We start from the raw sequence: 16773 nt of genomic DNA on the forward strand, positions 1-16773 counted from the left end.
ATACAAAAATTAGCCAGGCGTGGTGGTACCTGCCTGTAGTCCTAGTTACTCACGAGGCTGAGGCACAACAATTGCTTGAACCCAGGAGGAGGAGGCTGCAGCGAGCCGAGATTGCATCACTGTACTCCAGCCTGGGCAACAGAGTGAACCTCTGTCTCAAAAAAAAAAAAGAGAGAAAGTCGTAACATTTTGAACAATGTCAAATGTTATTGCTCTTCAGCATTCCAAAATGACAATTTGAAACATTAGGATATAAAAGTTTGGTATGATTGGTTAATTACTTTATAGTCATGCCCTATCTTTGATTTGTTAGACTTCTCATGCTTTAAATCTTGATATAAGTAGAGCCTTTAAAAGGATCAACTAAAAAGTCAACATTCCTCTACTTTTTTTGTGACTTGATTTGTAAAACACAGAATGGGATTACTGTTTTGCCATGCATCTGTATTTAGCAGATGATTACTAGATAATAATTACAATTTTGTATGTTGTAAAAAGAAACTAATAAACTGAAAAAAGCTCACTTTTTGGTCTAAATTATTTTTGCTCTTATACAACAATAGAATACATATTTAAGTTGTATTTTTATTTGCATTTAATAATTTATTAATTCAATGTATTTCTTTGTCAGATTTCAAATGATTGAGGTGATTTGTAAGAATTTGTTTTATGCCCTGTTGCTCATCAGATCATTGGTCTTCCCTATAGCTCCTTACAAAATTATGGAATCAGTGTTCCATTTGGAGTAAACATTTAGTGTCTTATCTTGATGACAGAGTAATTGGCTACATTTATCTTTCTACGCATGAAGTTGTATAAAAGGACCAATTCTCAGTAATAATGGATACCATTCTCAACAAGTCAATCCAAATCAGCCCCTGAAGGAGAAAGAAATTAAGGTTAGGGGATCATGTACAAGCTAAGTGTAAAAGTAGAAATCACCTACACCAGAGAGCCATTTTGGTATTTTGCCTTTAAATAAAAAGTCTCCTCCAAAAAAAAAAAAAAAAGACCAATTCACATGTATAATTGGCAGAGAGCATGAATTCTGGACTTAAACATTTTATCCCATTCTCATTACTTACTAATTGTATGACATTGGGCAAGTTATTTAGCTTCTCAGCCTCAGTTTCCTCATCTGAAAAAATGGGGACAATATCTACTTCCAGGTTTATAAATAATTATGTATGTTTTAAAAGCACTATACACAATAGCACATGTCAGGCATTTAAAAATAAATGTTTGTTTCCTTTCTTGTTCTTATTTTCACATATGGGTAGTTTCAGGCTAAGTTAATAACTTTCTAGGCAGTAACCCTAAACATGACTTTCAAGAGTTATTTTAGGATTAGTCTGCCTTTTACTTTAGTAAGTACTGTATTCTCTCCATTGCCAGGAGGAATATTTGAAAAAGAAGGAATGATTTGAACATTGTAAATAGCTAACTGAATATAGTGTCTTGAGGATATATTTTTGATAACTGTGTTTAACATCTCCATAAAAGTGTGTTTTATCTGTCTTCAATCACAGGTACGGGAACCTTAAAGATAGATTTTGTTGGAGAGCTGAATGACAAAATGAAAGGTTTCTATAGAAGTAAATACACTACCCCTTCTGGAGAGGTGCGCTATGCTGCTGTGACACAGTTTGAGGTATGGGTTATTCTTCTCTAAAATATTATTATTATTAAATTAGGCATTCTGACAAAGCTGCGTTTTATTATGTGGGGTGATTATTTGAGGCTAGGTGCCCTTGGCCATGATTGTATTCGCAACTAATAAATAATAATAATTCACAATCTAATAAAAATAGAATTTTTATTTTATATTTAGCCTACAGAAAGGAGGGAATTAAGGGTATGGAGTGGGGAGTGATTATATACAGTTATACACACACACACACACACACACACACACACACTCAAACACACGACACATTTTGATACCTGAATTGCCTGTATACTGTGTACCTTTCTTAAAATCGTCCTCTTCGTGTTTGATATCTGTGGCTTTTCCTACAGCATTATTAGCTGTTATCTAGCATTCCTTTCCTTCTTTGACGTCTTTTGTTTATCTTACTGTAGCACCTGTGCTGTCTTTGATTTTTTTTTTCTTTTTTCTCCGTGTGTGTGTGTGCGTGTGTGCGTGTGTGTGTGTGTGTGTGTGTGTGTATATTTGGAGTCCTACGTAGGCCAGGGTGATTTTTATTTATCAAGTATTTGCAAATTACATAAATTGTTTTGAATCTGCTAGTTGTACTTTTAAGTGTTAAATCTAATTAAATTTATTTCTATACATTTCAATATGGATAAAGAAATAATTCATGGTATCCATTCTTATGTTTCTGCCCATATCCCTATATTGTTTGCTTGTTTGGGATAACCTGAAATTTTTTATCCAGTTTACTCCTCATTTGTTTTACCTGATGTATCTTCTCTTTCAATAATTTTATGTTACCTTCTGTTTAGAATAATATTTGCCACAGATATTTAGGTTTAATTCTATGTTTGAATGATTCCAATGCCTGTCTCTACCTGCTTTGAACACTTCATCCTGGAATGGTTGGCTGATGTACGTCTCTAAACAATTTTTTTTAGGAGAAGGTATATGGGTAATATAATTCCTGAGCCTTTGCATATCTGAAAAATCTTTCATTTGCCTTTATACATGACCAGATTTAGTGGGTATGTAGATTTGTTGATGGAAAAAAAGTAAAAAGAGCAGTTTTGACATCCAGAAGTTGTCTGGCACTCACAGCTAGCCCATGTTATTCTCCCTATTAGACATAATATTAGAGAATACCAACTTTAGACAAGGCTACTTGAGACCATAATAAAGTGAGACAAGGGCATGTGTAATTTTGCCTAGGCACAGTGCATACAAGATCACTATGCTACCTGCAAAATAACAAACATCTCCATCTCTCAGTTAAAATGAGTGACTACTGCTTCTTTACCAATTACAGTTTTAGATTTGCTCTAGTCTGGCCTCCATATAGTTAAGATTTATTGAGATACCTACCCATCGAATTGCCTCATAGGACTTCTTGCAGCACTCAATCTAGAGTGAATCCCTGCTTACTTAGACCCTCTTCCAAATCATGTAAACCAAATCCCAAATTGTATGATGGGTTCTTTCTTACATTCTTACGGAGAGACCAGTGGTTTCCTATGGTGTGAGTTATCTTTTGCCATGAGTAATAGACCCAACTCGTTCAATTGTGAGAGTAGTACAATCGGCTTACAATTTTTCACTTTCAAAAGTCTATGAATATTGTTCCGAAGTCTTCTACATCTCACTTTTTCAAGAGGAGGGGTCACAGACTAAAATGTTACTTCTTCCTTTGTAGGTAAGATGTTGTTTCATTTTGCTTGATTTTCTTTCTGCTTGCTTGTTAAATTATATCTTGACTTTGAAAATTAAACTGTTTTTTAAACCAGGTGTTCACTTTTCATTGATTTTTGCATAGTACTTGGTGAACCCTATTGATTTTTAGATTCAGATTTTTTTTTTTTTTTTTTTTTTTTTTTTGAGACAGAGTCTCGCTCTGTTGCCCGGGCTGGAGTGCAGTGGCCGGATCTCAGCTCACTGCAAGCTCCGCCTCCCGGGTTTACACCATTCTTCTGCCTCAGCCTCCCGAGTAGCTGGGACTACAGGCGCCCACCATCTCGCCCGGCTAGATTTTTGTATTTTTTAGTAGAGACGGGGTTTCACCGTGTTAGCCAGGATGGTCTCGATCTCCTGACCTCGTGATCTGCCCGTCTCGGCCTCCCAAAGTGCTGGGATTACAGGCTTGAGCCACCGCGCCCGGCCTTCAGATATTTTTTCAGTGTGAGTTTTTCTGTTATATCTTCACTGTGATATCCGTTCCATTCCCTTCTCAGTTAATACTCAGTTTAGCTCTAGAATCTGTCTCTCAAATGTATGTTTAATTGCTTTTATCACTTTGTCCTTTAGATAGTTTCAAACTTAAATCTTGTTATCTATGTCATTAATTTCCTCTAGTATAAATTCATTTCTCTACTGCTGCTGCTTCTAATTTAAATGCTTCTGTGCTGCCATTTCTTTCCATATACTCTCCTTTCTTTTCAGATGTCTTATTTATTCATTGATAGAATTCATTATTTAATGTTTTTGAGAATGTAGTCAGCCATCTAAAATTTTTTCCTTGGAGAAACCCTTTTCTATAAGCTTTTTTTTTTTTGAGTCAGAGTCTTGCTCTGTCACCCAGGCTGGAGTGCAGTGATACAATCTTGGCTCACTGCAACCTCCACCTCCCAGGTTCGAGCCATTCTCCTGCCTCAGCCTCCCGAGTAGCTGAGATTACAGGCACGTGTCACTACGCGTGGCATATTTTTGTATTTTTAGTAGAGATGGGGGTTTCACCATGTTGACCAGGCTGGTCTCGAACTCCTGACCTCAGGTGATCCACCCACCTTGGCTCCCAAAGTGCTGGGATTACAAGCGTGAGCCATCACACCTGGCCTGTTGTTTCTTTTCATGATACAGAATCTTGTCATTGGTTCCATTTTATTTACTAAATAAATGGAACATTCTGTTTACTAAAGTTTCCTTCTTTTATAACTGATACCCTGCAGAACCACTAAGTTTTATTTTGCTTTCATAAGTTTGCTCTTTTTAAAATTTTTAGTGAAAGAATAAGGACTCAAGTAGGTCAAGTGGCGACAGTTTTATGTGTAGCACATGGAAGTGCCATTAAATGAATGACCTGTTTTGAATTGATAGAGTATCTGTCTTTATTCCTATTGCTGCCATTCCAGATAAAGAACAAAGCACATCAAAGATTAAGAATATTTTTATTTTTAATTAAAAAATAAAAGCCAGAGAGACAACTTACCATGTTTTCCCAATTTTGAATTCTTATAGCATACGCTTTACTGTTCTGTGCACTGTTATGTTAACATTATTGATTTGAAGGCATTAAATTTGAAATGTTAAAATGTAAACAAAAATTTAATTGTAAATAATTATAATATATTGTTAAAATCCATAGCAGATACAGTTCCTGGATAATGTTTATGCTGGAATGGTAGTGGTAGCAAGTGTTGTCTTTTCTTTCTAGTTAATGCCTAGCTTGTTGCCTGGCACTGAGGAGAAAGTAAATATTTGAACAAGGGAATGAATGAATGACAGAGGGAAATGGTGACTGCTTTATGAAATAATTTGTTAGGTTAATTCTAAGGTATTTATATTTCATATTCCTTTCTTAAGGCTACTGATGCCCGGAGGGCTTTTCCTTGCTGGGATGAGCCTGCTATCAAAGCAACTTTTGATATCTCATTGGTTGTTCCTAAAGACAGAGTAGCTTTATCAAACATGGTATGTATGTGTTTATAAGTTTATCTAAAATTTTAATAGGCTTTAGCAGATTTAGTTTGCTGATTAGATGGGATAATATGAAACCACCTACCACAGTCCTGGTATATTATAGGAACATAAAATATTAGTTTTCTTTATTTTCAATAGGTCTCTTTTGCTTTCTTTCTTTTTTTTTTTTTTTCCCTGTAGAGTTGGGGGTCTCACTATGTTGTCCAGGCTGGTCTCAAACTCCCAGGCTCAATCTGTCTTCCTGCCTCAGCCTCCCAAAGTGCTGCGATTACAGGCATGAGCTACCATGCCCAGCCAAGACCTCTTTTTCTTGATAGCCTTATTTTTGGAGGATTTTCCTCCTTGTCAAATTCCTTGTTAAATACATTTATAAGATTATCTACTTCTTTTAATTTAGAGAGGTTAATTAAGTGACAAGTTTAATAGATTTATAATAACTAAAAGCAAAAGGTCTTGGGCTGGATGTGGTGGCTCACACCTGTCATCCAAGCACTTTGGGAAGTCAAGGTAGGCAGATCGCTTGAGGTCAGGAGTTGAAGACTAGCCTGGCCAACATGGTGAAATCCCGTTTTTATTAAAAATACAAAAATTACCTGGGTGTGGTTGCGCATACCTGTAGTCTCAGCTAGTTGGGAGGCTGAGGTGGGAGGATCACTTGAACCCAGGAAGCGGAGGTTGTAGTGAGCTGAGATCACAGTACTGCACTCCAGCCTGGGTGACAGAGCCAGACCCTATCTCAAAAAAAAAAAGAAAAGAAAAAGGTCTTGACTTATTAAATGTCAAAAGAAAGCCAGGTACAGTGACTCTTGCTTGTAATCTCAGTGCTTTGGAGGCCAAGGCAGGAGGATTGCTTGATGCCAGGAGTTTGACACCAGCCTGGGCAACATAGTGAGACCTCATTTCTACAAAAAATTTAAAACTTAAAAATTAGCCAGGTACGGTGGCATGTGCCTGTAATCCTAACTATTTGGGAGGCTAATGTGGGAGGATCTCTTGAACTTAGGAGTTTGAGGCTACAGTGAACCATGATTGCGCCACTGTATTCCAGCCTGGGTGACAGAACAAGACCCCATCTCTTAAAAAAAATACAGAGGCATGGTGGCTCATGCCTGTAATCCCAGCACTTCAAGAGGCTGAGGCAGGTGGATCATTTGAGACCAAGAGTTCGAGACCAGCCTGGCCAACATGGTGAAAAATCCCATCTCTACTAAAAATACAAAAATTAGCCAGATATGGTGACAGGTGCCTGTAATCCCAGCTACTTGGGAGGCTGAGGCAGGAGAATTGCTTGAACCTGGGAGGCGGAGGCTGCAGTGAGCCGAGATCATGCCACTCCACTCCAGCCTGGGTGACAGAGTAAGACTTTGTCTCAAAAAAAAAAAGTTGCAACAGAGCAAGACCCTGTCTCTATTTTTTTAAAAAGTTAAAACAATTCAAAAGATATAGCTGCGTAATGAAGTATATTTAGGTTTCTGGCTGTTTGTATTCTTGGAATGTATTCTCTTCACCAGCGTTATTGATCTCATTCATAAACAGGGTAAGCATTCCCCACCTGAAGTGTATTGTCTAGGACAGTCTTGTGTGGGGAACATGGAAAAACCTACTTCACCTGAAAATAACTGTCTTTTACATATTTACTGGGGGAGAGGATCCCATAAATAGAATGTCATTTTCTTCTCACATATTCATAGAAGAGGAGGCTAATATATTAAACGGAAATATTCATTCACACTTTAGTCTGAGTGAATTTATCAGTGTGTTCTTGAATAAGTCTTCCTTGGAAGGAAGAAGAGAGGGGGCTTGACGAAACAGCCTGAATAGGAAAAAGAGGGAGAACACCAAAGGAAATTAGGGACTTCAAAGGTAAAGTTGAAATTTCTTCAAATAAGCTTAGAGCCAACTTTGGTAGAGAATGCCCTAGATCTAGAAGTTTGTATCCTTTGAAATGGGAGATTCTGCAATTATATTTTATTTTATTTACTTATTTATTTTTGAGAAGGAGTCTCATTCTGTTGCCCAGGCTGGAGTGCAGTGGTGCGATCTCAGCTCACTGCAGGCTCCACCTCCCTGGTTCACACCATTCTCCTTCCTCAGCCTCCCAAGTAGCTGGGATTACAGGCACACACCACCACGCCTGGCTAATGTTTTGCATTTTTAGTAGAGATGGGGTTTCGCTGTGTTAGCCAGGATGGTCTCGATCTCCTAACCTTGTGATTCGCCTGCCTCAGCCTCCCAAAGTGCTGGGATTACAGGCATGAGCCACTGTGCCTGGCCCCTGTTTTATTTTTATTAAAGTCATTTTCTCCTAAACTTATGTCAGTTGAAAAGTATGAAGCCCTTACTTAAATCATCCCAATGCCTGGATTATAAATAAGTATTCAAGAAAAGTCCATTCCTCTTTTCTTTCACAGGTCCTTGGTAGTTTTAACACTTCAGCCTTCAGCTTTTTAGTGTGAGTTTTATCAGACCACTTTCCTTCTTAAAGACAGCATAAAAGCACTGGATGAATTAGGGTAGAGAAATAAGCCATGCTAGAATAGAAAGGAGGAAAGAGATGCAATAAAGCCTACTGTTTTGGGCTGGTATTTGCTCTATGGTATTAATGTAAACCTATTTAAATTTTTCTTTTCTTTTTTTTTTTATTTCTTAAAGAATGTAATTGACCGGAAACCATACCCTGATGATGAAAATTTAGTGGAAGTGAAGTTTGCCCGCACACCTGTTATGTCTACATATCTGGTGGCATTTGTTGTGGGTGAATATGACTTTGTAGAAACAAGGTCAAAAGATGGTGTGTGTGTCCGTGTTTACACTCCTGTTGGCAAAGCAGAGCAAGGAAAATTTGCGTTAGAGGTAAATGTACTTGAAGAGGATTGTTCCAACAGTCCATAACTCCAGGTTGGGGAATTTACATTTCTGGTCAATTATTAGTACAGTTATTTATAATTTAATCTGAAAGTTGTGCTACTTGGTTTTTAATAGAACTTTGGAAATGCCAACCTTGGTGTTTTGTTATTTTACAAAATAATAAGAGAATATAAGAGTGATTTCTCTAGGGAATGGGTGGGAAAATACGTAGTTATATTTTTCATATCAAGTTATAAGTGGATTAAAGTTTGACCATTGTATTCAAAGTTTGGAGCTAAGGCAGTCTTCGGAGGTCGGGCTCCCTGGGATTCATTTCTAGTAATTTAAGATACATTGGCTTGCAACAGGATTCCTTTGTGGGTTTCAATATGAATTATAATAAAATATTTATTAGATGGTTATTTTGTTTATACTTTTATAGGTTGCTGCTAAAACCTTGCCTTTTTATAAGGACTACTTCAATGTTCCCTATCCTCTACCTAAAATTGATCTCATTGCTATTGCAGACTTTGCAGCTGGTAAAGTAAATTTCATTTTATTGCTGAATTGTAATAACTTTTTAAAATTGTGTGACTTTTGATGCAAGAGTATGTATATATATCAATAAATGTTTATATTTATTTTATGAAGGTGCCATGGAGAACTGGGGCCTTGTTACTTATAGGTATGTTAATGATGTATTACCCTGCCGTATCTTTTCAATCACTGATTTCAAAAGGGCTTCCCTCCTAATCACAGTTGAGTAGCTTCTGCTTTTTGATCTGGTGTAAATTTTTCTACCTTCCCCCACTTCCATGCACATTTTAAGAATGCAGATGGAGACCCCTCCCTTTGGTGCTACTGTCTGAGGGTATAAGATTTTAAAGTGAGCATCTGGCGTTAGTAGCATTTGTAGATATATTCTTGGCTAAGTTTCTCATTGCAGTGCCTTTCTTTCCTGCCAGTAGTTTCATAGCTATTTATCCAGCTTGGAGAACCTTCCCTAATTTCATCTTCTAGCCAAATTTTTACATGTCTGTCACCACAACATAAACATGTGAGTTGAATAACTTTTAAAAGCAGAGTCTGTCTGTAAACAAGTTTTTGCTTTCTACTTTCAGTTGCCTTCTTAGATGAGCTAAGTGTACAAACTGATAATTAAACTTGTGTCACATTAGGAAATATTTTCCTAATATTTCTAAAGCCTAACTTGTCCATCTCACTTACTGTCTGAATCTTCCCAACTTATGCATGCCCACTTTTATTGTTTAAATTTTCTTTTTTTTTTAAACACAGGGAGACTGCATTGCTTATTGATCCAAAAAATTCCTGTTCTTCATCCCGCCAGTGGGTTGCTCTGGTTGTGGGACATGAACTCGCCCATCAATGGTTTGGAAATCTTGTTACTATGGTATTTAATATTTTTAAGTGCTCAAATATATTTATCTTCATCCTACTCCACATTATTTTGACTATACAGTATTTCAAGTTTGGCTGCAACACTGTGCCAAAAAATAATTGAGTGATAGAAAAGTGTTATTTTAAAAGGTCCACTTTGAAAGGGCTTATCAGAATCTCTGCATTGAACAAGGATATATGGACAGTCTTTATTCAACAAACACTTCCTAAACTGTTCTACAATTTGTCTGCAAATGGGAAAAGTCAAGGTACTAATTTGGGTGAGAGAAAAATATTCCTCTTAGGTGTAGATGCATGAATCATGCAGTGAGATTCTAGACTAATTGTAGTTTCTTGAGTCTTACTTGTTAATCTGATTCATAGCTGAAAAGTAACCTGATGAATAACAAACTGAGATCTTTAATTAGAGAGAAATGTTTTTAGGAGTCAATTTTTTCATTGCCTAAAATGTTAAGTTGAAATTTAATGAAATAAAAGTAAACAAACTGCAAAGTAACTGCAGAATAAAGCTGTATTAAAATTCCAACTGTTCTTTTGAAATCCTTATAATGTTTGCAGTAAATGATCTCTGTCCTTCAGTCCTGATTTTTCACTCTTACTCTAAATAAATACTATTTATGAATGCCAACTGTGTTAGAGCTTGGGAACACAGGATTTAATAAGTGAACTAGATGTACCTCTGCAATTAAATAACTGGATATTCTGGAGCCAGCTAGATTCCCTGACAGCATTTTAGGCTGCCAAAGAGCAGAACCTGATTTGAATGTAGATTGAGTCCATATGTCATATAAATAAGAATGTAAAACATTTAGCAACTATTACATGTCTGAGAGAGTTTCTACAGAAAGTCAACCCTTGAAAATAAATCTTTTCCTTTTATTTTAGATGTTTAAAATTTTGCAGGTGAAAAAAATTCTTTGAAATATAATTTCAGGCTGGGCACAGTGGCTCACGCCAGTAATCCCAGCACTTTGGGAGGTCGAGGCGGGTGGATCACCTGAGGTCAGGAGTTCAAGACCAGCCTGACCAACATGGCGAAACCCCATCTCCACTAAAAAAAAACCCCACAAAACTAGCCGGACGTGGTGGTGTGCGCCTGTAATCCTAGCTACTCTGGAGGTTGAGGCAGAAGAATCGCTTGCACCTGGGAGACAGAGGTTGCAGTGAGCCAAGATCATGCCACTGCACTCCAGCCTGGGCAATAAGAGTGAAACTCCATCTCAAAAAAAAAAGAAAAAAAGAAAAGAAAAGAAAAGAAATACAATTTCATGTGAAACTATGTGTTGGTGCCTGTATTCAAGTATGTGAAGAAATGGCCTTTTCTTCTAATGCAGCGAGTTTGCTACTTTGTACCAAATAATTTTTTTTGCTTGGCTTTGAGAGAACTGTAGTATTTTATTTTGAAACTACAAGCAATAAATTTTAGTAGGGGAAATGTGTACATTCTTATTAAACAACTTTTTACTGGTTTTATGTAACTATTCTAGATATTAGAACTGAAATGTCAAGGACTGGGGGATAGGTTGGAAAATAAATTTCATTTTATACCAGTTTATTTTAGGAAGCTACTAGGCAAATAGCCACTTATCATTTAATATCAAAATATATATATATTTTTAAGACAGAGTCTCACTCTATCACTTAAGCTGGAGTGCAGTGGCATAATCATGGTTCATTACAGTCTTGACCTCTGGGCTCAAGCAATCCTCCTGGCTCTGCCTCCTGAGTACCTGGGATTACAGGTGTGTGGCACCATGCCCAGCCAATTTCTGCACTTTTTGTAGAGACAAGGTTTCACTATGTTGCCTTTTGTAGAGACAAGGTTGCCTAAACTGGTCTCAAACTCCTGGGCTCAAGCAATCCTCCCACCTCAGCCTCCCAAAGTGCTGGGATTACAGGCATGAGCTACCACACCTGGCCTTTTTTGGGGGGGACTGGTTGGGAGTGAGGAGTAGGATCTCACTTTGTCACCTAAGCTGGAGTGCAGTGGCACAATCATGGGTCAGTGCAGCTTCATCTTCCCGGGCTTACTTAATCCTCTTAGCCTCCCAAGTAGCTGGGACCACAGGTGTGTGTCACCATGACCAGCTAATATTTTTATTTACTTTTTAAACTTTTTTAAGAGACAGAGTCTCACTGTGTTGCCCAGGCTTGTGTCAAACTCCTGGGCTCAAGTGATCTTCCTGCCTTGACCTCCCAGAGTATTGGCATTACGGGAGCGAGCCATTGTGCCTGGCCTGCTTTCTTTTACTAATAGGCTTAATCAACTTTAATAAAATTTAGATTAAGATCTTTAAAATTTTTTTAAAATTGATTTTATCTGTCAACTCATATTCTTTGTCCATTCCATTTACTATACATTCTTATTTAACAGGTGATAATTTTATATTCCATAAGTGCCTAAACACCATTCATTACTGAACTACATTTCTGTTTAATTTCACATAATTTTTATATAAGCAGTACTCTTTTTCAGTTTGAGTCATTAGTCAGAGGTTTTCCCCAGTCATTTCCACTTTTCTTTGTTTGGCTCTGATAGTTTTCTGTTTTTGTTTTTCAGAGATAATCCTTTACTGTATACTAAATTCTACATGATTATATTTTCCACCTCCATTTGCCTATATTTATCTGCTGTCTTTTCCTTTTCCATGTATGGGCTTATTTTTTTTCCCCCTTCTTCCTTTTCTACCTTTGGTATTTAAAAAGTTACTTAGGACTGAGTGCAGTGGCTCACGTGTGTAATCCCAGCACTTTGGCAGGCTGAGGCAGGAGGATCACTTGAGCCCAGAAGTTCAAGGAGTGCAGTGAGCTACGATGGTGCCACTGCCACTTCAACCTGGGCAACAGAATGAGACCCTGTGTGGGTTTGGGGGATAAGTTATTTACAATGTTTTAAAAATATCCCTTGGCCAGGTGTGGTGGCTCACACCTGTAATCCCAGCACTTTGGGAGGCTGAGGCAGGCGGGTCACTTGAGGTCAGAAATTCGAGACCAGCCTGGCCAACATGGTAAAACCCCATCTCTACTAAAGATACAAAAATTAGCCAGGCATAGTGATGCACGCCTGTAATCCCAGCTACTGGGGAACACTCCAGCCTGGTGACAGAGCAAGACTTTGTCTCAAAAAAAAAAGAAAGGAAAAGAAAATGACCCTCAGATATAATTCTGGTATCACCAGTTGGCCTTTCTTTACATCTCTTTTAGTCTTCTCTCTTTTTCAGAAATGTGAGTTCTTTGCCAAATGTTTTGAACTGAATTTTAGGTCATTAAATTGTAAGTTTTGGAGTATAGTGGAAGGGACATGTGAGTGTTTTAGATTAGTAGAATGACAATCATTTCATTTTCTTTAAGTATTTTCATTTTTTGTTTTTAGGAATGGTGGACTCATCTGTGGTTAAATGAAGGTTTTGCATCCTGGATTGAGTATCTGTGTGTAGACCACTGCTTCCCAGAGTATGATATCTGGACTCAGTTTGTTTCTGCTGATTACACCCGTGCCCAGGAGCTTGACGCCTTAGATAACAGCCATCCTATTGAAGTGAGCCATACTTTCTAACCATTAGCCTATGACTGCTCTCATTTACAATGAAATACATAATTTGTTATATAGATACTTTGGACTTTGAAAAGAAGAGAAAATAGCATGGGTGATTTTACTAGTTCATATTTCTAGTCTTGAAAAGCTAATAAGTCTAGTTCTAATTAACATTTCTTTTTAAGGTAGGCAGTAAAAAAAATTGGTCTGGCCAGGCGCAGTGGCTCACGCCTGTAATCCCAGCATTTTGGGAGGCTGAGGTGGGCAGATCACCTGAGGTCAGGATTTGGAGACCAGCCTGACCAACATGGAGAAATCCCATCTCAACTAAAAATACAAAATTAGCTGGGCATGGTGGCACATGCTCATAATCCCAGCTACTCGAGAGGGTGAGGCAGGAGGTTTGCTTGAATCCGGGAGGGGGAGGTTACGGTGAGCCGAGATCGCGCCATTGCAACTCCAGCCTGGACAACAACAGCGAAACTCTGCCTCAAAAAAAAAAAAAAATTGGTCTTTGTAGAGCAAGGCCTATGTACCCATACACATTCATTAAATACATTTCTGTTGAATACTATGGGAGAGGGCCAGTGTGGTGGCTCACACTTTGGGATGCCAAGATGGGAGGATCGCTTGAGGAATTGTTTGACTAGCCTGGTCAACATAGTGAGACCCCATCTCTATTAAAAAGAAAAAAAAAAAAAAAAAAGGCCGGGCCTGGTGGCTCACATCTGTAATCCCAGCACTTTGGGAGGCTGAGGCGGGTGGATCACCTGAGGTCAGGAGTTCGAGACCAGCCTGACCAACATGGAGAAACCCCATCTCTACTAAAAATATAAAATTAGCTGGGCACAGTGGTGCATGCCTGTAATCCCAACTACTGGGGAGGCTGAGGTAGGAGAATCACTTGAACCTGGGAGGCAGAGGTTGTGGTGAGCTGAGATGGTGCCATTGCACTCCAGCCTGGGCAACGAAAGCAAAAAACTCTGCCAAGAAAAAGAATAGTATGGGAGAAATCATACCTGTTGGTTAACACTATGGTTCCATTGTTTATATCAAGGAAAATTCTGGACATATTTTATTGTCAGGGTCTGTTTTGTGTATACTTTAATTCTCTTGACTTAGCCTATCCCTAGTTCAATTTATATATATAAATTTTATATCTAAAGAACTAGAGTTATAATCCTACTTCAACATATTAGGCTCCCATATAATTGTAAGTCATTACAATTAGTGCAAGAAATCTAATGTTCTTCACCTCCATGTCTTCCTCATGACTCCTCTGCAACTACCCCAAGAATAAACAGAACCGTAGTGGCTTTTCTCCCAGCAGAACAAAGCCAGGACTAGAACCCAGGCTCTAGGGGATGACAGGAATCATGTTCTATTCAACTTTAGTATTACTAGTTACTACATTTTTTTGAGGACCATCATTATACATTATGAGTGAGTTAAAGGCAGAAAAATATAAGTTAGAAGGGTTTTCCTAGAAAGCATTTTATGTAATTTAGTATTACAGGCTATCTGCTTCCTGTCATAACCCTGAATCACACTGTCTGCCAGGTCAGTGTGGGCCATCCATCTGAGGTTGATGAGATATTTGATGCTATATCATATAGCAAAGGTGCATCTGTCATCCGAATGCTGCATGACTACATTGGGGATAAGGTAAAAAAAAAAAATTTAATATTTTGTTTTTTATGGTGAAATCATAGAGTTTTGCATGAAAAAAAGTCTCACTTTATTTGGATTAAGTTCCCAAATAGTTTCTGGCTTCTCATTTTTTTTAAATGACCAAAAAGAATGAGAATTCAATTATTTGAAGTTGACTACTGTGGTCTCTTAGATGAATGATGTGCAAGTATGTTTGGGAGTGGGAATGGGAGGCCTGGTGTAAAACTTAAGAGCAAGAATAGAAGGCATAGAGTATGCATTATTAAATAAAAGGCAGTAGGCATCAGAGGGATATGTATATTTCAGTGTATCTGATACTTGAGTATTTGAGTAAGTTTGTTTTTGATTACTAATATACAAATATACTATAAATTCTGAGATCTGACTTCCCTGGATTTTTAAAAATTGTGTTTTCTCAGGACTTTAAGAAAGGAATGAACATGTATTTAACCAAGTTTCAACAAAAGAATGCTGCCACAGGTAATCTTTAATAGCTTGAGATAGAAATGGAGAGAAAGTATTGTCACTCTATCCAGGCTGGGACATTTTATTTTTGTTCTGAATACTTAAGGTCAGGATCCATGTAATAAATAAATTAGCCTTATTTGAAGCTATGGTCAGGTTGAATATCTCTAATCTGAAAATCTGAAATTTGAAATGCTCCAGAATCTGAAACTTTTTCTTTTCTTTTCTTTTCTTTTCTTTTTTTTTTTTTTTTTTTGAGATAGAGTCTCCCTCTGTCGTCCAGGCTGGAGTGCAGTGGCGTGATCTCAGCTTACTGCAACCTCTGCCTCCTGGGTTCAAGCAGTTCTCCTGCCTCAGCTTCCCAAGGAGCTGGGACTACAGGCGCCTGCCACTACAGGAGCCCTGCCGGTTAATTTTTGTATTTTTAGTAGAGACAGGGTTTCACCATATTGGCTAGACTGGTCTTGAACTCCTGACTTTGTGATCCACCTGCCTCGACCTCCCAAAGTGCTGGGATTACAGGCGTGAGCCACTGCACCCGGCCACACCTTTTCTTTTCCTTCTTTCTTTTTTTTTTTAAAGTTCTAGGGTGCATGTGTACAACGTGCAAGTTTGTTACATCAGTATACATGTGCCATGTTGGTTTGCTGCACCCATTAACTCATCATTTGCATTAGATATTTCTCCTAATGCTATCCCTCCCCCAGCTCCCTACTCCACGTCCCGGTGTGTGATGTTCCCCGTCCTGTGTCCAGTTGTTCTCATTGTTCAATTCCCACCCAAAATCTGAAACTTTCTGAGTGCCAACATGATGCTCAAAGGAAATACTCATTGGAACATTTCAGATTTTGGATATTCCAATTATAGATGCTCAGCTAGTAAGTATAATGCAAATGTTCCAAAATCCAAAAAAAATATGAAATTGAAAACACTTCTGGTCCCAAGCATTTCGGATAAGGGATACTAAACCTGCAACAAGTCATTGGGTCAACATGAATCAGGACTCATTATCCCTTTCGTCATCCTCCAGCATTCTGCTTTCCATAACTGAATATTTTGCCAATTTAAAGAGTCTGGGCCGGGTATGGTGGCTCACACCTGTAATCCTAGCACTTTGGGAGGCCAGGATTCGAGGACTGATTGAGCCCAGGAGTTCGACACCAGCCTGCAACATAGCAAGACCCCCATCTCTACAAAAAATACAAAAAAATATTAGCCGGATGTGGTGGTATGTACCTGTGGTCCCAGCTACTCAGGAGGCTTAAGTGGGAAGGGTCACTTGAGCCCAGGAGTTTGAGGTTACAGTGAGCAATCATGGCACCACTGCACTCCAGCCTGGGCAATAGAACAAGACTCTGCCTCTGAAAAAATAAAAAATAAAGGGAATACAGTCATGTGTTGCTTAACAACAGGGATATGTTCTGAGAAATACATTGTCAGGCAATTTCATCAATATGTGAACATCATAGAATGGACTTACATAAACCTA

At 38.2% G+C, this 16773-nt stretch overlaps 1 protein-coding gene and 1 long non-coding RNA gene across 4 annotated transcripts in view; one reads left to right on the forward strand and one right to left on the reverse strand.

The window, feature by feature from the left end:
• NPEPPS (aminopeptidase puromycin sensitive) overlaps positions 1 to 16773 on the forward strand; it is a 98288-nt gene that overhangs the window by 48281 nt on the left and 33234 nt on the right. For all 3 annotated transcript variants that reach the window (XM_010379358.2, XM_010379359.2, XM_030923088.1), the window contains 9 exons: positions 1530 to 1651; positions 5231 to 5338; positions 8000 to 8200; positions 8637 to 8733; positions 8846 to 8879; positions 9491 to 9605; positions 12987 to 13151; positions 14709 to 14813; positions 15239 to 15299. In XM_010379358.2, the coding sequence (XP_010377660.1) occupies positions 1530 to 1651; positions 5231 to 5338; positions 8000 to 8200; positions 8637 to 8733; positions 8846 to 8879; positions 9491 to 9605; positions 12987 to 13151; positions 14709 to 14813; positions 15239 to 15299 (1008 nt within the window). The remainder of the gene's footprint in view (positions 1 to 1529; positions 1652 to 5230; positions 5339 to 7999; positions 8201 to 8636; positions 8734 to 8845; positions 8880 to 9490; positions 9606 to 12986; positions 13152 to 14708; positions 14814 to 15238; positions 15300 to 16773) is intronic.
• Positions 6038 to 16773, reverse strand: part of LOC115894788 — a 58168-nt gene continuing 47432 nt past the window's right edge. The window contains exon 5 of the long non-coding RNA XR_004054966.1: positions 6038 to 6078. This is a non-coding gene — a long non-coding RNA (uncharacterized LOC115894788). The remainder of the gene's footprint in view (positions 6079 to 16773) is intronic.

This window comes from Rhinopithecus roxellana, chromosome 19 (assembly GCF_007565055.1).
Source record: "Rhinopithecus roxellana isolate Shanxi Qingling chromosome 19, ASM756505v1, whole genome shotgun sequence".
NCBI lineage: Eukaryota > Metazoa > Chordata > Mammalia > Primates > Cercopithecidae > Rhinopithecus > Rhinopithecus roxellana.